General features: G+C 42.0%; 1 protein-coding gene across 1 annotated transcript in view; it reads left to right on the top strand.

Moving 5' to 3' along the window:
* Window positions 1-22,420, top strand: part of PRKAR2B (protein kinase cAMP-dependent type II regulatory subunit beta) — a 90,556-nt gene that overhangs the window by 20,455 nt on the left and 47,681 nt on the right. The window contains exon 2 of the mRNA XM_032873380.1: window positions 4,659-4,694. Within this exon, the coding sequence (XP_032729271.1) occupies window positions 4,659-4,694 (36 nt within the window). The remainder of the gene's footprint in view (window positions 1-4,658; window positions 4,695-22,420) is intronic.

The raw sequence follows: 22,420 nt of genomic DNA on the forward strand, positions 1-22,420 counted from the left end.
TTAGGAGTTTAGTATAGTCTTAAATCATATTTGCTTGTTTTTTTTCAGGCAGATAATACATTTCCTATTTATTTCCTTTTGTATTATCCTAGTCTCCAGTATTTGCGTGTGTGTGTGTGTGTGTGTGTGTGTGTGTGCGCGCGCGCGCGCATGCGCATAAGTAAATACACACAGAATACCCACAGGATAGGAAAATCTGAAGGTGGAAACCGAGAGTCTGGGAAAACTAAATTTGACTTGTCACATTTGAAAACATCATCTGTTAACCTTTTTTGTGTGTGAGTTTATACTGCTGCTTAGTGTATTTTGAAAGTGGTAATATTAAAACTGATCATATTAGCTCACAATAAATAAACATCAACCTCTCACATTTGAATAGGAATTTATAGCTTATGGGTACTTTCAAAGATTTTTTTCCTTTTTTTAACTTATTCAGTTTTTTGGGATTTGGGGGGGGGGCTTAGTTCTTTTCTGAAGTTCTTTTAAAATTCTTCCTAAAACCCCCCTGAAAGGAGGCAGACAGGTCTTAACTTTTCATATTTTCAAAGTTGAGAATTTAAGTCAACAACATGACCCCATGCATCCCAGGTCCCCTGACTCCAGTTGGTGGCCCTGCCCGTGTGGCAGGCTCTCTGGGGAACAGAGAGTCCTTCCTCACCTTCTGCCTGCTCCCCTTCTCTCTACTTAGTTCCTGAGAATCAGAGTAGCAGGCACACCAGAGCCGGATGTTCATTACTTGCTTCAGCAGCAAGGCTTCCACAACCTTCTTCCCTATTTCGGCAGCTAGACTAAAAAAATCTAGAGAGACTGTGTAGGTTACTGTTAGCTTGCCAAAAGTTCTCGCAGGGAACACCTGTGCTTCATATCTGCAAGTGAGTAAGGAGGGTTGTGGGTATAAGGGATTGAGTTCTTGGTAGTTGTCATCCAAACCCAGTGTTGACTTGGGCACCAGGGTGGCTCAGTTGGCTAAGCATTGGCCTTCGGCTCAGGTCATGTACCCAGGGTCCCGGGATCGAGTCCTGCATCGGGTTCCCTACTCAGTGGGGAGCCTGCTTCTCCCTCTCCCTCTGTCTGGTGCTCCCTCTGCTTGTGCTGTCTCTCTCTAATAAATAAATAACATCTTTAAAAAAAAAAAAAAGAAAGAAAACTAACACAAAACCCCATGTTTACCTTGACTACTGGAAATCACTTGCCTGGTGCTTCCCTATTCCTAACTGCCCCATCCCATACCCTATTCACTACTGGGAGGTGGAAACCATAGTTGTATAAGCTGTCGACTCACAATTTGAACATTGAGACAGTTTCTAGCAAAAGTATAAAGGAGGCATAGAGGAAAGTAATCTACCATCAGTAAAGTGAGGGCATTTTTACAGTCAAGCTCAGATCCTGATTTGCTTTAGATCAGTGTATCAGCAGGTGTGCACTCAAGTATGTTTATGGAAGACATAATGTAGTTAGGATTCTCCCCCTTACCTGTGGAACCACGAAGAATATAAAAGCTGCAAATGTCATCCGACCAGGTGTATCATACTGATTGATTCAGACACCTTAAGTGGCTTTGCAGCAATGCCCTGATCTTTTGAAATGCTGAATATCTATTAGTAAAATTCCAAACAAAACAAAATACACAAACACCCCAGAAAACTCTTTGGATTTATGTTGTAGCTGTGCTGTGGAAAAGTCAATGCAAAACTGTGTAAGATAGCTGTGTTTATATATAAACACTGTTTGGATCTAGGATCTGATGGTTATAAGCTGACTCTTTGGCCAACCTGAATGTCCAGATGTCTGGTGAGATAATTGAAAGCAGTGCAGGATACAGGAGTGGGGTTTCAGGAGGTCCCAGATGCCACCGACCTCCTGTGAATTACTGTGACAATTGAAAAGACTGCCCCCCCCAAATTAGAATACACCTTCGCGATGGTGATGGCACTTGTGTTGCAAAGCTCTGCCTTACACAGGTCAGAAAGACCTGGAAACCTAAGGGATCCCAAGGGAACAAAGACTGCCCACCATTTCGGATCAGAAGCTCCTCATGCTGTAATTTCATTGTCTCGAGAGGCTGGAGAGTGCAGGAGGAGAATGTCTGCTCTAATTTTTCTCCAAGGCTGACAGGTTTTCTGCCTTTCTCTGCCTTTGTCAGCCTGCACTATCTCCTCTGCCTGCGTTCTTGCTGGGAAGTGCCTTGCACCGTCTCCATTCCCTGTCCTTGGAGCTTGCTGGGGAGCCTTTCTTCAGGCTTGGTTCCCAAGGAGCTGTGAAGAAGGGGTTTGAAAGTGTTCAAGAAGACTGGTGGGAAGTTGCTTGTTTTTTTTTTTCCCTCTTATGTGGTGAATGTACATACCATACAGGTTACCCGTTTCAAGGTTTTCAATAAGTAATTTGTCACTTTGCAAGTATATGGCTAAAGTGTTCTGGTATATAAATAATAATTTTATCTTGCTTGGTCAGTTTGAAAGATACGATTTTCTATAAACCATAGCATTTTATTTTATTTTAAGATTTTATTTATTTGACAGAGAGAGAGATCAGAAGTAGGCAGAGAGGCAGGCAGAGAGAGGGGAGAAGCAGGCTCCCTGCTGAGCAGAGAGCCTGATGTGGGGCTCGATCCCAGGACCCTGAGATCATGACCTGAACTGAAGGCAGAGGCTTTAACCCACTGAGCCACCCAGGCACCCCGAGAACTGCTTTTTTAAAAAAGATTTTATGTATTTATTTGACACAGAGACAGCGTAGAGGGGGAGGGGCAGAGGAAGAGGGAGAAGCAGGCTCCCCGCTGAGCAGAGAGCCCGATGCGGGGCTCGATCCCAGGACCCTGAGATCATGACCTGAACTGAAGGCAGAGGCTTAACCCACTGAGCCACCCAGGTGCCCCAGCCATAGCATTTTAATAATAATTGAGCTTGTGACTCATGTCACCAAATGAATCGTTGATAACAGTGGGAATCAGTATGGAAGGATGTATTTACTTGTCGTAGTGTGACTTCAGGAGTCAGTGTTTTTGCTTCCTGTGCTCTGTGAGCAGCATTTTGGTACTAGAGGTGTCTAGGTTCAAGTCCTCTGGCTCTGCCGCAGAGTGGCTTTGTGATCTGGAGCAAATCAGGATCTTGGAGCTTTACCATAAAAATGTCCTCATGATAATGTGGTGGTGTCGGTGTTTAATACAGTGGTTGCAAGGATTAATGTCGAACATTTGACACAGTGCTCCTCTAGTACTCATTCCTATGCATCCACCTTCTTTCATTTTCTGACCACAGTGCATGTAAAATCTTTGTCTTCCTCTTTCACTTGACCTAGCATAAACAATTTTTATAATTACCGTTTTCGAAGTATTAAAATTCAGTATTATGGTATATAATGACATTCTGCCACTAACTGTGGACATGATGTTCTCTCTGTGTATAATATGAACCTTCAATTTACCTGCGTACTTCAAGAAATAAAGTTTTTCAAAACCTCCCTTCTTGACATAAGTGTAAGCAAAACTGGGAGGAGACAACCTGAGTTAAGTCTGGGCGGTGGCCCTTGGGAGGCTTCCCAGGTGAGGGACGGTGCGCTTCCACACGCCACCTTGAAATTGCAGCCTTCAGTATACAGATCTGGACGCCTTGACCTCTGGGTTGCACAGAAATGATCAAAACTATAACTATTAAATCTGAGAATATCAAGGATATACTCAATAATGATTACAGTACACACAAGCATTTTTCATTTTGTTTCCTTTTTTTTTTTAATTGTAAAAATCATGCTGCTGAATAGAAGTATACTGTTGACCAGGAAAGAATGCACCGAAAATTTAAGCAAACAGGTGTTTTTTGCGGCAATTAGAATTGCAGTTCAGGAGACACAGATAGAGGTAGGAGCCTGAATCCGAGGAAGCCAAAGAGAGGGCAGGTTAGAGAGTCAAAGGGCTGAGAGTGTAGTTCTCATTCAGGTCCTCCTTGCGAGAGAGGGAGTGGAAAGAAGTTAGCGGGGATTGGTTGGGGTAATGTGCAGATGAGGGGTTGAAGCTTTGCTAAACTGCTTTGGCTCCTTTTGCAGTGAAGAGTGAGGAGGATTCAGGTGTCCCGATGAGAAGAAAGTGAAGTCCCAGCTGAGAGCTTGCAGCTGGCCGAAGTGGTCTTCAGAAAAATTTGTGGTTTTCCCAGTGAGGGTGTGAATAAATTCCTCTACCTTTATGGCCTCCTGATCCCATTTTAAGCGACTCTGTTAGCTAGGGTTACTAGCTGTGTTCTGAAATCTCCTTTGACAAGACATATTGATTTTTCTTTCTCTAGTAGTATTTCTGTAGCATAAATCTCTAAAAGTAGAATTACTTTATTAGAGGACACAAGAACCTTGTATGGCCCACGATGTGATTGCCAAATTGTTTCCGAAGATACTGTATGGATTTACATATAGATCCTCAGTTAAGTAGTTTCAATTGTATATAAGGCGAGCCTTTTTTTTTTTTTAAATTTCAGGTGCTTTGGGGGGGACTAATTTACCAGGTGAAATATTGATTTTAATTTCTCTTTCTTGGCTACTGGTGAATTTAAACAATCTTCACATATTTGTGATATTTCCTCTGGCATTTCTTATTCATTCTTTTTTTCTTTTTAACTTAAGTAATGTGTATAATAATGTGTAATCATATTATTCTGCTTTTTTTCTTTTAGCTCCAGTAATAAACCGATTCACAAGGCGTGCCTCGGGTAAGTCAGATCATATTATGGATATTGCTTATTAATGGTGACATTTCTTAAGTAGTAATTGCTGTAGAGTAATGATGTATTTGTCGGTCGTTTTCCCAGAAAACGAACCATCGGATATAATCAAGGACGAGGACATAATTGGAAACAACCTCTGCATGGCTGAACTTAAACCCACCCTGTGCACTGAGACCAGTGCACCTTTTTATTTTTTTATTTTTATTTATTTTAAAGATTTTATTTATTTATTTGACAGAGATCACAAGTAGGCAGAGAGGCAGACAGGAGGGGGTTCAGGGAAGCAGGCTTCCCACTGAGCAGAGAGCCCAATGTGGGGCTCGATCCCAGGACCTTGGGATCATGACCTGAGCTGAAGGCAGAGGCTTTAACCCACTGAGCCACCCAGGTGCTCCTGATGCACCTTTTTAAATGGAACCTCTCACCGCGATTTGTCTATTCTTGCTCTTGATCAGTTATTATCTGCCCGGTTCCCGGATGTGTCAGGCACAGTTCAAAAGCAGTGATGTAGAAGATCGGTGAAGGACAGCCTAGAAACGGTGGTGGATGAGCGACAGGAAAAGGGACAGGGAACAGGGAACGAGGATAAGGGACAATGGATAAGGGTCAGGAAAACTCTGAAAATGTAGATACAGGAACCTGTCTTCATGGTGCCTTTTGGAAGAGGAGGGAATTGCTCTGCCTTTGTTAATGGCCCTGAGGCTCTTGCTCTCTTCAAGATAGCGCAGTAACCTAACATATGTTCACTGTGAGAGATCGCAGGCACTAACAGATGCTTGAGTTAGATTCACAAATACTGTACCACCTGCATTGGTGGGGAGTACCGGCCACAGCTGAGGACAGTTCTGTCCACAGTGGTTTAAGTAAAGTGAGCTTGGGCATTGAAGTGGATGAAATTTACTTCTGTGGAATGCCTTCCTCTAGCTGAACATAGAGGACAAATGAAGTGTTTGATGTGAGAAAATTACTTTTTCTTTTAAATACTCTAGAATTTTTTGTTGTTGATGAACATTTTGACTAGATCATTTCTGACGTCTATATGATACAATTGAGTAATTTAATCTAATTACCTTGTTTCCATAATGCTGGATTATTAAAGATGTTTTAAAGATTAAAGATTATTAAAGATGTTTTAAGGTTAAGTTTTATTTTTAATTTGTCGGCAGTTACTGGTACAATTTATTCTTATTATGTAGCGACCGGCTGTAAGAGGAAAAAGACCAGGATTGAGAAAATGTGCTATATTGGGATAGTGTCTACTTTACCCTCCTGAGCTTTTTGTAATATGAAGACATATTTATTTTAAATGGTGCAAACAAAGAGTGAATTGTAGTGACTTTAGTGGAATGAGGAGTCATGTTTATGTCAGCAAAACATCAGATGATATCCCAAAGCAGAGCCATTGAGCGTGATGGTGTCGTAGTTTAGGAATATGGTCTTTTGTGAGCAGTGGTGGGAATGAGAGAGGAGCAGTAAGAGAATCCGTCGTGTGCTATCTTGTCTTCATGGTGTAAAATTCTCTCCATAGACGCATAGTTAGGAGTCTTAGAATAGATCATCTCTCTTTCTGTCTCAAACTGTAGACGAGACACGTGTATCTGGGCAAGTTGCATTAGCATTTGTTGTAGAATCAGCTTAACCTCAATCAATGGGTCAGGGGCTCTAGTGTGTAGGGTAGCTTTGAAACACATCATTATTTTAGTTTCTCCACCACCACTAAATCCGTGTCCAGTGTATCTCAGTAAGACTTGGCTGGAAATGTAGGGAAGATGAAATGCCAGCAAAGAAGCCCACAATAAAGTCGGATGTTTTGTTTACTTCTAGAATGACAGGCATAGGAAATGTCGATGAAAACAAGAGGAAACAATTTGATTTAAAGAAAAATAAGGTGATATCAAGTTCAGGAGTTGTGTTATATCTAGCAATAAGCCTTAAAAGGAGTGAAAATTGTTACCGTAGGAATATAATACACTGGAATCCATTATGAGAATGAATCTTGACATTGATTATTTTATGTGCATCTTCAGTCTTTCAGGCAAGGGAAATAAAATTGTATTTATTACCTTAGATACAAAGAGCAGTGGTATAGAAAGGAAAAAAAGAAATGAGACCTATTAATCATCTACCTATCTGTAATTTATTTGACATTCTTTTTTTTTTTTACGTGTTTTTTTTTTTTTTTAAGATTTTATTTATTTATTTGACAGACAGAGATCACAAGTAGGCAGAGAGGCAGGCAGAGAGAGAGGAGGAAGCAGGCTCCCCGCTGAGCAGAGAGCCCGATGCGGGGCTCGATCTCAGGACCCTGAGACCATGACCTGAGCTGAAGGCAGAGGCTTTAACCCACTGAGCCACCCAGGTGCCCCTGACATTCTTATTTTTTATAAAAGTTTCTCTACAACTTTTCTGGCAAAGGAGAATACAGAAACAGTCTTAAGCCATCTTGAGGAGGAAATCCTATAGTTCTCTTTGTTAACTTAGTGGCTAAAAGGAATTTAATTTAATAGTAGAGATACACATCAATTTATTTGGAAGTATCATTTCCTGAAAATAATAAATGTTTACTTAAAATGTAGAAATTCCTATTTGATGGTTAATATTTCTTAGCATGTCTTTTTCTAGTGGAGTTTTATTTCAGAAATACTTTTTTCTTTTCTGAAATGAACTATAAAACTTACATAAAACCTGTCATTTCGGGGAAAAAATAAGTCAGGTAAAATCAACCAGAAGTTTATGTGATATGACAGTTTGTTTCTTTTTTTTTTTTTTTTTTAAGATTTTATTTATTTATTTGAGAGAGAGAGAGGTCACAAGTAGGCAGAGAGGCAGAAGCAGGCTCCCCACTGAGCCGAGAGCCCCATGCGGGCCTTGATCCTAGGACCTCGAGATCATGACCTGAGCCGAAGGCAGAGGCCCAACCCACTGAGCCACGCAGGCGCCAGACAATTTGTTTCTTATTCGTCTATTTTTTAATAATGATTTCAACAACAAAAGCTGTGTAATATACAATAATATACTACCTGTGGTGCTCGGTAATCAGTCACTGTTGATGGAATGAAAGTGGAAAAGAATATGTTACAATGTATTTCTAAATCTTTGAGGTTTTGTTTTTTGCTATTCCTACTGCATCTTAGAAAAATAAATACTACAACTCTAGTGATTCAAACAGAACATTTCTTTTATTATACTTCTGGAGGATGAGGGGATGTTTACATTAAGAAAGTATTTGACAAATACGTTACTTCGGATCATTTTTACACCTTTCACCACACTTTCTGTGAAACTCTCTTCATGTGCTCTCAGTGCCTGCCTACAAACCTGTCAGTTTTCATTTCTGTAAGTAGACGTGTCACTCAGCATTTTCAAATGGATTTCAAATGGGGTTTGTGGAGGTTTCAGGGTTTCCTAAGCTCGTTTTCCACTAGGTGGAGGAATGAAAGGCATACAGTAGGGGATAACTTACGGCAGCAAACACAGGTGGGCGTTAGATTGGTTACGTTCTACAACACAGGATCGAAACTGTAAGGTGTCTTCTGAAATCCAGATGAGGGAGGTATCTTTGGTATCTTCCTGACAGCACCCCATAACCTTAATTTTATCACTATTTTTTTATATTTATTGTTCACTGAGCTGTAGTTGAATAGAACACTGTGTGCGTTCCAGGTGTGCGGTGTGTTGGTTTCACATATTTATATAATGCAATATCATTATCCACAGCCTTATTTTTAAGCAGCACCCCATCATCTTCTTTTGAACAAAAGAAGTACTACTTTTGTTCTTTTTTTAACTCATTTCTACTCTCAGTAATCATTTCTTATCAATATGTCTTTTTTAAATACACAGAAGTCACACATAATCTATTCTGTAGTCACATAAGCTATTATGTGGTTATATATAACATACATAAAATTAATAGAAAATACACATACTGTCTTGGAATGTTGATGGAATTAGAATTAACATCGGCAGTTTGGAGTATTTTGGAAGGTTATTTTTCTTGGTGGAATAATGGAGATATACCATTTATTATAATTATTATTAAAAATTAATGGTAGTGGTAGACATAGTCGTTGGATAAAGCTTTGAAGAGTAAAACTTTACATGACAACAGTCCTGTTGCTTCTGTTTCTCTAGTATATTATGTGGGAAAGACTCCAGAGTGTGGGGTTTCACAGACTTGAGGTCATACCACCCATACTGTGCAAATTTGCACGTGTTATTTTGCACATTGAGTCTTACTTTCTTATTTTCACTTTCTTTCAGTTTGGGATCATAAGAGCTATAATCCCACTTGTTCTTATGGTTAAGCTAGATGGTTTTTATAAAGCAGAGTGGCTAGGCTCTCAGAAATGTTAGTGGTCAACCATCTTCTGAACATAGTTTAAAACAAAACAAAACAGTAAGACCCTCAGTGCTGTGCCTTAGCCTTTCATGACTAAGCCTTAGGGAGTCATAACACTCTTTGATACCTTCAGTGTGGGGCATCTCCTTCTACTGTTTGCATGTTCCGGTTTCTAGAAAGATCATAATGGTTTTCCTCTGTGGTTTTTTCTCTGAATTGGAAAAAAAGAAAAAGTAAAAGAAATTTCTTGTTACTCTTGAGACGGTGCCTTGCAGTATGAACTCAGACCACACTCTCTGATTTTGTTTTAACCCCAGGATTTTATTTTGGAAAAAGTCAAGCTTATAGAAGAGTTTAAAGAATTATTCAGTGATCACTTTTCTCTGGATTTCCTGGTTCATATTTTGCCACATTTGTAGACCCCTCTGTGTCCTTCCCTGCACACACTCATACCCACACTTCGTTTTTTCACTGGATTTTTAGGAATTCTGAATACTTCATTTGTGTCTCCTAAGAACAAGGTCATTCTTTTGCATAATATTACCCTTAAGGAATTTAACCTTGATACAGTGCTGTTATCTACATAGAGTCTAATGTCCTTCATTGTCTTGGTGTAGCCTCTGTTCCTCTCTCTTTATCTAAGCTGATTCAAGGATTTTAGATTGCATTTAATTTTCATGGCTCCATTTTTCTAATCTTTCATAAACTGATTCCCTAACATTTTTGAAGTCTGCTTCTCTTGAAGTTCTGAAGTTTCTCCCTCCTAGTGAAACCATTCCCATTATCACCGGTTATGAATTCTTAGTTCACTTGGGCGTACCCGCTGTCTGGTCACCGTGACCCGCTGGTGCTGGTGAAGCCTTAGCATTTAGCATTGCTTTATTTAGTACTGCTTTCCCGGACTGCTGTTGAGCGTTACTTGCTCTAATGCCTAATTATTTCTTAAAATAGAAGTGAAAATGGAACTCCAAATTATGAATTTGGTAATTTTCTTTTCTCATGTAGATAATTAGCCACACTTCAATTTTTAGCCATAACGTGAGCATTGATTTTTATAGTATATTTTTAACAGAGCTAAAATTTTATAGTTTTCCCTGCATTAGCATTTGGAGTAATTCAGAGGTGAAATTAAGTCTTTAAATTTCACACACCCACTGTGTAAAATGATACATTAAAAATTCAGTAAAATCTCCCAAACCAGAAAATGATTAATCCCCAAGGTAGTAGTGAAACAACAGAAGTTCAGATCTTTTATTGACTCCAATTCAGGGAACATATGCTTCCTTGATTCAGGGAACATATGCTTCCTTTTGTTTTGTCGTGGAAATATTTTGTAGCCTTGGTGTTCATTGTTTTTTTCTTTAAAGTTTTTTGATGAGAGCTTTTAACCTTCCCATTTTTTTTTTTTTCAAGATGTCATTCTCATGTTGTCAGACCAGTTTGCTGGAGTGATTATATTTACATTTTGTACTTTATTTTTTAAATGAGCTTCAGTTTGAAAGCTCATTTCAAGCTTGGTCATGACCAACACCAGATAATGGCCACCGGGAGCATATTCCTTGAACTGATTTCCTAATTCATTCTGCCGACATTTACTGCAGCCCTACTGTGTGCCAGATACAGGGCAAGGCATGCAAGAGGAGTAGGACACGGCCCTCCAGAAGTTCACAATCTAGCAGGGGAGCTGGCTGTGACTGACTTGGTGTAGTGAACACCGTAATGTCCACAAAGGGAAAAGGAGAAAACCTATAATTGTTGCGGGGCATGGCTCACAGAAAGGGGGCTGGTCATTAGGGCTCATAAGGTGGGTTTCAACAGAAAAACAAGGTGTGTGGTTGTGCCTTATCACAAATAGCCAGCTGTTTTTATCATGACGTCCCCGTGTGCTGCTCTGCACCTCGCCCCAGCATCGAGACCTGTGGCACGGAGTAAGCAGATGCCCACGGCCGCGGGCAGCAGGGGCTTAAAGCCAGGATTTGCTTCTGCCTTTAACTTACCATTCCTTCCCAACCTTAGGCTCTCTGATGTCAGAGGAGGCAGGAGAGGCTCTGGCCTTGGAGAGACTTGTGCTGGAATGCAGCTCTGCTACTCCCGTATCCACTTACTAAAAGTGTGGGAGGGGCCCCGGGGCTTAGTCATCTTGCTAAGGCTTGGTTTCTTCAGGTATAAAATGGGAATAATACTTACCTCACAAGATTATCGTAGTGATCAGACAGTAGATAATACATGAAAAACACGACACAGTGTTCTCTCCGGTTCAGTTTCCCAGTGTGAGCCTGTTGTCCAGTTGTGTCTCCTGCATAATAGGGCTGCCAGGAGCCGGGCCTGGACGGAAAGGCAGGTCCGAAGTAGCTGAGAAGGCTTGACATGGAGACGTGTTAGAAGGGGGACCCCCAGGATTAGGCCAAAAGCAAGGGGCAGACAGTTCAGCTGAGGCAACAGGATGAACCCAGAGGGCCCGGCCCTGGTCAGGTGGACCGAGATACGAGGGTGGAGGGTGGACCTGGAGAGCTGCTCTGAGATGCCAAGTGTAGCCCCCAGGCCTCTCCCTCGGGGGGACTGGAAGTGGTTCCAGGCCGCTTTATGCATCTGTTGGCTCTTTGTGCCCAGACTCAGCCCATCCTCTTCCCTCCCCTCCTGTCATCCTCTGGCAGTACTGTTTTCCTGGCCCTTGTAAGCGTGGCCGTTCTTGGGTGCATTAGCGTACTGTGGGAAAGAGAGCCTCGTGCAATCTGTGGGCAGTGTTAAGTCCCTGTTTTTTTGTTTTTTTTTTTAATAAGGATTTTATTTATTTATTTGACAGACAGAGATCGCAAGTAGGCAGAAAGGCACACAGAGAGAGAGGGGGAAGCAGGCTCCCTGCTGAGCAGAGAGCCCAATGTGGGACCTGATCCCAGGGCCCTGGGATCATGACCTGAGCCGAAGACAGAAGCTTTTTTTTTTTTTTTTTTTTTTTTTTTTTTTTTTTTAAGATTTCATTCATCCACCTGACAGAGAGATCACAAGCAGGCAGAGAGGCAGGCAGAGAGGGAAGCAGGCTCCCCACTGAGCAGAGAGCCCAATGCGGGGCTCGATCCTAGGACGCTGAGATCATGACCTGAACCGAAGGCAGAGACTTAACCCACTGAGCCACCAGGCGCCCCAACCGAAGGCAGAAGCTTTAATCCACTAAGCCACCCAGGCACCCGAGTCCCTGGTTCTTTTTTGTTAGGCCCAGGAATGCTGATAGGCATTCTCAAGGCCAGTGAGAAATTCAGTTATCTTGAACTTAACTGTATTTTCTTCAGAGTTCTCTTTGAGCCCCCAGGGAGGGGGGAAGAGACGGAGGTAGTAGAAACTGCTCAGCAGTTCAGGGCAGGGGTGGGGCGCAGGACAGGCTCTCTTCTCCTGCTCCCAGGGTGGTGTCCTCAGACTCTTCTCGCCTGCAGTGGGAGAGGGACTTCGCAGATGGCCCACTGGGGCCTTGTGCGTCCTGGTTACTGGACACTGCCCTGTAGAGCAGACGCGAGTAGATAGAAGAAGGCACGGCCATTCTCTGATTATGATCAGAGTTCAGGTCCCTGTTCCACAAACTGTATGGAGGATCAGCCTCCCTGCCCCCAAATCCGTGGCAGACCAGTACTTTTATACATTAGGATAAGATTGCCGCTGCTGTATCCACATGCTGCAGTCGCCCCGAAGAGCCCCGAAGCTCTCCCACTCTCAGCGTCTCTCCCTGTGGACTGCTGTGCATTCGCGGTCTTGACTGGTGTGCTCTGTGAGAGATCGGAATCTTCTCATAAAGGACAATTACCATTCATCCCCAAATAACTGACTATTAAACCAAAACCAAAACCCTTATTTTACTACTTTGGCATTTTGTGAGAAAAGACGGCAGTGTGAATGGTGTCCCCTGGAGAGGGAGAATGGTGGCAGGTGGCTGCCCGGCTCCAGGCCCCAGGGACACATGTTGCTGCCACCGACTGGTACCTGCCTGTTCACCTTAGGAGCACTCCGGAGGCTTCGCTTCTCTGCGTTCCTGCAGCTCACCCCAGCCACGTCCCCTTGCCCCTCAGCATCCTTCCTGTCTCTCTTGGTGCCACCTGTCTATAGAGTGGGTACTCGGGCTGCTGTTACTGTTTACACAGCACTTAATGCCGTGGTTGTTTGTTCACACATCTGGTTCCCTCCAAAACTGTGAGCATTGTAGTTAACGAACTGAGGAGAAAGAAGGGGCAGGATGCAAAAAGTAAGGAAGTGGGAGTCCTAGAAGAATTGGGAGATTTGGCCAGATGTGCACAGTGGGGTTTAAGATCCCTGAGGGAAGGACCAGCAGGTGTGAGGTTACAGGTGAGGCTGAGGCTAAGGAGACAAGGGTTGCCTTGGACCCCAAAGTTCTCTATGGTGATGGCGGAACTGGAATGTGAAGAGCACGGAGCCGGAGACCTATCAGGAGGGGCACCTGAACCCGTGAATCTCAGAGATGCCCCCGCATAGGCATGAGGGTACCAGGTAGTGGTGTAGGTGCCCATGTGGGGAGCCACGAGGGTCCCTCGCTGTCTTCCGGGTCCCGCTGTGTACACGGAGCAGGGATATGTTGGGAGTGCTTCCCCTCACCCTCGAGTAACCGCACTCAAGGGTGAGGGGAAAGCGTTGGGAAGGAAGGTGGGAAGGGATGGGAGGATCCTGCAGGTCAGAAGTTCACTTGAGCAGGTTTCTATTGAGCAGTTACTGTTGCTGGGCACTGTACAAGGATCCTTGCCCTGGGAAGGGCAGCAGCAGATGCTCCCTGACCTTGAGATGCTGCAGTCCAGTGGGGGAAGCTTGGAAGAGTGTGGACATGAACTTGGGGAGAAGGTGGTTCTTATGGAGCCTTGCCTGTTGTGGATGACCGAGGTGAGAGAGCAAAGCAGGCATGGCCGGATCAGGGGTCTTCAGGATATAATGTACTCACTCTGGATGCGTGTTTAAACTTAGTTTAAAGCTAATTCTATCAGGTTTCCAATGAGAGACTTCGACTGCCTGATGTTTATCTTAAGTACAATGGACAGTATGGCGTAGAAGTGAAGAGCTTGGATTTGAGGTCATTCTGTCATTTCTTGATCAAATAGCCAGTGAGAGCTTGTGATGGGTTTGGCACGGAGGGGTGCCCGAGGCAGACGACATTGTTTAGGATCTTGGCTACACAACATATCAGCTGTGTGACCTTCGGCAACGTACTTAAACCCAAGCCTTCTATAGAATTGGGTTGTTGTAATTCATGAAGTGAATTCAGGCAAAGCTTTTTTTTTTTCTTTTTTTCTTTTTTTTAAATCACAATGCCTGGAACAGAGGGTGCTAAATTAACATTTCGTATCCTTAGGCTCAATTTGTTACATTTTACTCTAGCAAAAATACCATAATATTAGTATCTCTGCTATTTTCTCCTATAATTTATCCCACTGACTTTTAATTGGCCAGAGTACATAATTCTGTGTGTCTCCTCCAGCAAATTCTCCTACCCTAAACTTGGATTTGATATAACATTGTATCAGCATTTGACGGAGATGGGAAAGATTTCTCTCAGATGTAACATCCTTTGGATTTTTAGATAAAGTCAGAAAAACAACTTTAGTCTCCTCTAGATTGTAAGCTGTATTCTTAGACTGTTATTTTGAAGATAGATTGATCTGACTTTTAAAATTTAACCTTTAATTTTAATCAGGTCTGTGTAGATGCAGGTGCCCCCCCCACCCCCGCCCCGTCCCCGTAGCCATTAGATTGGACCAGCTGTGCCCAGGAGCTGATTGCTAGGAGTGTTACTATTACTGGGTTCTGAGTCTCCGAGAGCCAACAGTGTGTTTTATACTAGCTAATCATTTGATCATGTGTTCTCATATTTAAAACATTAATGACACAACTGAAAACCAAAAAGTGAATCTCATTCTTCTCTTTCTTTTACCATCTTCAGCCTTGAGTTACTAAAACCTGGAGAACGCTGATTTCATAGTTGTTTTACTAAGGCAATATAATTAAACTGCTAAAAAACTAAAATACAGATTAATGGTATATTGTTTTCAAAATGGTAGAAAAAAGGAGCCTTTCATTTGAAAGACCAAATAGCTTAAATAATTGTGTTGTTAGACCTGTTTCAAGGAATGATGAATATTATCTTTACTGACCTTCATCAGAAAAGGTAGAGCTGGCCCTCCTCTCTTTAGGTATTTTAAAAACAATTCCAAGTTGTAGCTCCCATTTAAAAACAAACGTAGGTAGTTTAATATGCTCTGCTTGTTGCATAACATAAAGTAACAGGGTACCAGACACAAGGTATTTCAGAAAAGGAACATGGCTTTCTGCTGTGAGGTCATTTTCAGAGCTGAGTCTCCACAGGTTGCTGGGTGATACTTGTAGTAGAAACTAAAAACTTAAACTTACCATAGGTACTCAGTTGGGTTTCTAAAATAAACTGCTACTTTTGGGGCTCCTGGCTGGCTCAGTTGGAGGAACATGCGACTCTTGATCTCATGGCTGTGAGTTCGAGCCTCACTTTGGGCGTAGAGATTACTTAGAAAAATAAACATTAAAAAAAAATTAAAAATAGGGGTGCCTGGGTGGCTCAATCGTTAAGCTTCTGCCTTGAGCTCAGGTCATGATCCCAGAGTCCTGGGATCCAGCCCCGCCTCCGGCTCCCTGCTCCACAGAAAGCCTGTTCTGTTCTCCCTCTTCCATTGCCTCTGCTTGTGTTCCCTCTCTCACTGTGTCTCTCTCTCTCTCTGTAAAAAAAAAATAAATAAATAAAAATAAAAAATTAAAAATAAAAATAAACTGCTGCTTTCAAGTTACCTTTTTATTTGGTCTTTTCACTTTTTTCAGATTTTTGGCCCTGTTAGAGTATTGCTTTTCTTTCTTCAGTGCCTTAACTTGAAGGGGAGAGTTTAATTTAGGTATATTTCTTAGATTAAGAGCTGTTCTTAGAATTAGAATAATGAGAAAGTTTATAATCCCGGATTATATTTTTAGGGATTAAAAAATAAATATTTATGTCCTATCACAAAGTCAATGAAGTGTGAAGTTAAATGAAAGCAAAATTTTTCTTTAGTAAAATTGTGTTTTAGAAAGGACTGTTGATGTTAAACTATATAGTTGGTGGCACTGAAATCTCTTGGATGGTTTTCCTAGCTGTAGGAGAGTCACACTGTGTGTCTCATCCTGGACAGAGTCACACCGCGTGTCCCACCCTGGGCAGTGTCACACTGTGTGTCCCGCGACTGGACAGAGTCACACTGCTTGTCCCACCTCTGAACAGAGTCACACTCCGTGTCCTGCCCTGGACAGAAATTCTGAGGCAGAGGTCATTATATGTTTTAAAGGCAGCCTGTGAGTCCTGTTAAAAGCTAAACTGAGGCATATTAAAAATTTGAAGAGTTTATTTGAGCAAAAATCTATTCAAATCATGCAGCATCCAGTCTAGCAGATAGAAAGGAGCTCCAAGGAGCTATACAAAAAATAGACACTTGTAGGCAGAAGGGAGCGGAAACAAGGAAGTTATGTGTGGCAGAAAAGTAGATTGGTTACTGCGGGGTCACCTTCTTACAGGGAATGACAGGGGTTTGCCTCACTGGCGCTGACTAGGCGATTCCTGATTGGCCTAAGAATCCATCTCAGGGGCAGCTGGAACTGTCATCAAGTCTCGGTTTGGTGACATGGGACTTAGCATAAAAGTGACTCCATTTTGGGCCTTTTGTTTTTCACAATCCCAAATATTTCTCATGAAGTTGTAATTCTCAGAGCTTTTTCCCCTCACTTTTGTCAAAGAATAAATTTCTCTAACAAGAGAAGTAGTTCAAAAGTGTGACTAAGGATCAGCTATTTTGATTATGAACCTTAGCAGTCTCATCTGTGAAAGCAGGTGATGGTGGTGGTAAAATGTGCTCAGGGTCGCCTGTGTGCCTGGCCCTGTTGCTCAGCTTTGCTTTCCCTGAGATAATCTATGACAGTCACGACCACCGTCTTTGAAAGGACGTTTTCTTAGTGTCTTGAAAAGGGAAGGGGATAATACTTAAATTTAGATCAAAATTAATCTGAATCGTGATGTCGAAGGGCAGGGAATGTACAAGTCACACCAGAAACTGCTTATTATACATTTTTGCACAGGCTGAAATCAAGAGTCCAACGCTCAACTGACTGAGATACCCACACGCCCATATTTAAAGACTTTTTTAGGAACGCCAGCGTGACTCAGTCAGTTAAGCAACTGCCTTCAGCTCAGGTCATGATCCCAGGGTCCTGGGATTGAGTCCTCCATCGGGCTCCTTGCTCAGTGGGGAGCCTGCTTCTCCCTCTCCCTGCCGCTCGCCCTGCTTGTGCACGCATATTCTCTGACAAATAAATAAATAGGTACATTCTTTAAAAAAAAAAGATTTTTAATGATGAAATGTGTATATGTTCATGATAAAAGTCAAATATTATAATAAAATGAAAATTAAAGGTGCTTTTTTCTCCTGCTGTTCCCAGTTCCAGCCATAGAGATCGCCACAGTTAACGCTTTCTTGAGTACTTTCCTGGACATCTTTAGGCACGTGCATGTTTAGTTGGAATTTAAATGATATCCAACTTTCCACGTTGTCTTTTTTACCTAAGAGCATATCCTGGATTACTTTTCATGTCTTTGCGTCTAGAGGTGCCTCATTCTTACTGGAATGCTTGAATTCCATTGAGTTCCATTATATGGGTGTATTAAAGTTTATGTAACAGGGGTGTCTAAAAATTTCAGGTACGTGTAGTTTTGCATAACTGTGCCGGTAAAACTATAAATAGGATTGCTTAGTCAATGGTATGAGCATGTACAAGTGGACAATTATTGTCAAATTGCCCCCTGTGATGGCATTACCCATTTATACTCTCATCTTATCTTTAACATAGTGTGAAACACGCAGTACTACAGAATTTTTAAATGTTTATTTAATTAATTTAAATGTTTTAAATTTTTAAATGACTAGGCCCATTATGTTTTTAGTTGGCATTTTTAAAGATTTATGAGTGAGGCTTAGTGTTTTTTCATCACCGTTGACCATTTTTGTTGTTGTTGTTGTTGTTTGTTTTTTGGTTTTTGGTAAAGTGCCTGTTCAGTTTTTTACCCTTACTGATTTGGTAAGTGTTTGAGCTCGGAGGTCAGATGGCTTTGTGTTCATATTTGGTCTTTGCTACTCACTAGTTGTTTAACCTTGAGAGGGTTATTTTGTCTCTTTGAACTTTAGTTCATTATCTGTAAAATTGGTGGTTAATGTACTTAACTCATAGGGTATTGTTAAGTGATTAATGAGCTAATCAGTATAAAATGCTTAACACATTTCCTGAAGTATAGTAAGAGTATAGGTTTGTTAGTAGCATTACTAATACTACTGAGATCTTTTTAAAATAAGAGTGGTATTTGTCAAATGCCTTCATATAGTCATATGATCATTTGGTTTTTGTCTTTTAACATAAGGATATGGTATTGTGTTAATGGACTTTTTTTTTTTAAGATTTTATGTATTTATTTGACAGAGAGAGAAATCACAAGTAGGCAGAGGCAGGCAGAGAGAGAGGCAGAAGCAGGTTCTCCACTGAGTGAGGCTTGATCCCAGGACCCCGAGATCACGACCTGCGCTGAAGGCAGAGGCTTAACCCACTGAGCCACCCAGGTGCCCCTTAATGGACTTTCTAGTACTCAACTGTTCTTAAACTGCTAGGATGAATCCGCTTGGTCATAATATTAATGATTAATCTTGTTCTTGAAATGTCATTAACACGTACCAACTATTATTTTAGTGCAAATCAAAACATATTTTGTAACACAGAATCAGGCTCTGAATTTGAGGTGTATTTCAGAGACCGTTGCTGAGTGTGCTTTCCTGATTTAGGGGAGTAATTAGGGATCAGAGCTGGGAGTGAGCTGTTTAGGGACCATTGGTTGAAACACCTGCTGATCCCAACAAGAGGCGTTTATCATGGTTTGGATGTACTTTCCAGGTGTTGGCTCCTCTGTCACGTCCTGGGAGAGGCATTCTTCCCCATGTAACAAGGTGTCATGTGTCCACTCACAGAAGAACCAAGTCACCTGCTAGATTCCCCTTCAGGTTGGAATCCCACTGATGGAACGTTAGCTCCTGAAAGAATAGGTGCTGAGAAGGGCACAGCCAGAGGGAAACTTGCTGGGTTCACACTTTGCACTCCAGGTGGGCTGAGGGACTTTGGAGTAGTTATATAACTTCTCTGGGCCTCAGTTTTCTTGTCTGTAAAATGGGGACAATTAATGGTGCCTTACACAGTTCATGGGAGGATTACATGATACATTACAAGTCAGAGAATATTAAGACAGTAGGCAGCCACAGCGTCATTGGCTGGGAAGGTTTGTGAGAGGGCTGGCAGAAAATAGGGTTACAGACAAGGAAGAACAGGGTGGGGGGCCTGGAGGGGAGCTTTTGGTGGGAATTTGTGTGCAGAGGCCTGGAGCTTGTTCTCCTTCATTGGCCAGTTTGAATTTTTATTCTACTTCATCCTGATCTTTTTTGATAACTTAGAGCCAAATATATGAATCTACTTTTCAAGGTTTACTTCTCATGGAATGCCTATGCAGGTGGCATTTATTTATTTAATCACACCAGTTCTCTGAGGTAGGTCTTAGCCACATTTAAAGATGAGAAAAATCACATTTAATAATGCTTAGTAATGTACAAGGGTCACGCAATTAATAAATGGCAGGAAGAAAACAGCAGAGCTGGGATGTGCTTTGGTCTGTCTGAATCATGTCCTCTTTCTCCACGCTGTAAATCAGTACTTCTGTCTAATCACAGATAATAACTTATATTCCTGCCTTAACAGATGAATTAATCTCCCTAAGCAGCTGGTAGAAGGCAGGGACCCTGTTTAGTGCTTCCATCATCATAAACACCAGACACAGCTTTACAAATGAGGAGTCAGTAAAGAGTGGTTTTCTGTGTATTGGTTTTGCTAAAGCTAGAGGCATTTTATATTTGTTAAAACAAAAGTTTAATAGTTAAAAAATGAGTTGTTTGCCAGGTGCATCTGTCATTTTCATCAAAATGCTAAAACCATTTTAGAAAAAAATACCACCCAGTGGCTCTGAAATCCATGAAACGTAAAACTAAGTCGAAGACCCAAGGCCAGGTTTGTTCTGCCAAAACAGCAAAATTTGGTGGAAGAGAATAATTTCAGTTTTGCAGAATACCTTTATCATTTAAAATCTCTGGTTAATATCCCAGATCAGCAAGGATGGTACTCCTGTCTGAGCCACCCATGGGCTCTGACTTAGGTGTCACCTACTTTTGTTGTTAGAATTTCGTTGAGTTTGAACATGTTGAGTTTGAACGTGTTGTCTTGTAAATACCACTTTCCTATCAAGGACTGCTCTGGGTTTTTTTGTTTTTTTTTTTTTTAAGATTTATTTATTTACTTATTTGACAGAGAGAGAGAGAGAGAAAGTAGGCACAAGTAGACAGAGAGGCAGGCAAAGAGAGAGAGGAGGAAGCAAGCTCCCGCCGAGCAGACAGCCTGATGTGGGGCTTGATCCCAGGACCCCGTCCGTGATCATGACCTGAACCGAAGGCAGAGGCTTTAACCCACTGAGCCACCCAGGCGCCCCCAACTGCTCTGTGATTTTATTCTCAGTTACTTCTGGCAGCTGGTTGGACCTTTGTTACCTTGTTTTCCTTGCCCCGATCTTTTTAAACCAGGGTTCCCCTTCATTTCTGATGTTTCCTTGGTTATCAGTAACTGAAACACACATTGAAATCCATCAAGAGAACATGGGAAGTTTATTGAAATAATGGTCGGGGTGGGGTGATCCGAAAATCATCAAGCTGCGGGGAAGGCAGGCCTGTAGGTAGGCCTTGGGAGGAACTGGAACCTGGGTTTCCAACATTGTCAAGAATCTGCTCGTCTCTTGCTGTAGGCTGCTCTCTCCTTGAGGTGGGCATAGGACACCACAGCTCCACGCTTTACAGTGATAGCCACCAGAAAGAGACTGACCTGGTATTCTCTGTGATTCACGCCCCCCCCCCCAGGCCCCAGGAAAGGTTTCTGATTAATCAGGCCACCCATCTTGGATTGATCTGGAAGCTGTCTCATTTGCCGCTCTGGGATCCACTAGGACAGAGGGCTCAGAAACCCCGACCTCACCTGGGACTGATTTCAGCTGACCCATTTTGGGTTATTAGAATCATGTCTGCTAGCTGATTATTAGGTTGGACTGGCTGCCCTGAGGAAGTGCTCTTGTCTTCCCTTGTCCAGGGCAGCTTCTCCGATGGCCCACGGAGCTTCCTCTGCAGCCTCAGGGGACACCTGCCTGAGACCCCCCTACTTTTGCAAGTCAGAGACAGTCCACACCCCTGAACTCTCCTTGGGAAGCTCAAGTCACTTGTTTCACCACCTGCTTATAAGGCTGCAGGTTACCCATTTGGATGTGTCTTTTTTTCTGTTGAGAAACATTACTGTTTCACGAGAGCATAATACTTTACACAAACAATGGCAGTAAATAACGATCCAGACAAATGTCACTTCTTTTTAAAAGAATGGAACTATTATCTTGCATATCAGTTCATCTGGTTACTAAAGGAAAAAAGCCCTAAAGAAGAAATCATACTTCACATTTAAACCACCATGTTTTCAAAGAGAAAAAGTGGGAGGCTAAAGGTCACTGTAATTTTCTTCTTACAGACTCTCTTTTGATGTTCTTTTCTTTGGAGCAGTAGAACAGCCAACCACCTGGTTCCCTCCTATTATGCAAAATTACTGCATTTTAAGATCAGATTGTTTTTTTTCCCCTGGACTTGCAAGGGTTTGTCCTTTGTGAGGGGACAACTTTTTTGTATGCATAAATGTTTGTTTTTGAAATGTTTATACTCTGGTAACTATAGAAAAGGGTGGCTTCAGGGTTGGTTGTGTTTATTGTCTCTTCACTTAAATTAAGAAACACTTATCTTTCACTATTTGCAAGACTGTGTTCTGTGCACACTGTAAGATTGCTGGAGCTAAGACTTAGCCCTCTGGAGGAGCTGACCACATAACCATGAACTTGGGCGCACTGATGTGGGGTGGGAGGCAAACAGTCAAGAAAGAATTCTTGAGACCTTTTCTGTTTAAACAGCTGCTTATTTTTAAAACCACAGAGACAGGTTCCCATGGGCAAAAAGAGCTGCCCTTTTGCTCTGTGAAGCTGGTGCTTATATGCTTGGTGCTCGGAGGGAGGGGACATACAGTGAGTATTAGATCATAAATGTTTCTTTCAGTTTCTACTCGTGAAACTACTTTGGCAGGATTTCTCTGGTGCTTCTTCTTCAGATCACTATTAACTATCGGTGAGATGTACAGGCAGTCAGTCATGAGACCCTTTAAGAATGTAGCAGCA

This window comes from Lontra canadensis, unplaced genomic scaffold (genome assembly GCF_010015895.1).
Source record: "Lontra canadensis isolate GAN:19392208 unplaced genomic scaffold, GSC_riverotter_1.0 scaffold48, whole genome shotgun sequence".
NCBI lineage: Eukaryota > Metazoa > Chordata > Mammalia > Carnivora > Mustelidae > Lontra > Lontra canadensis.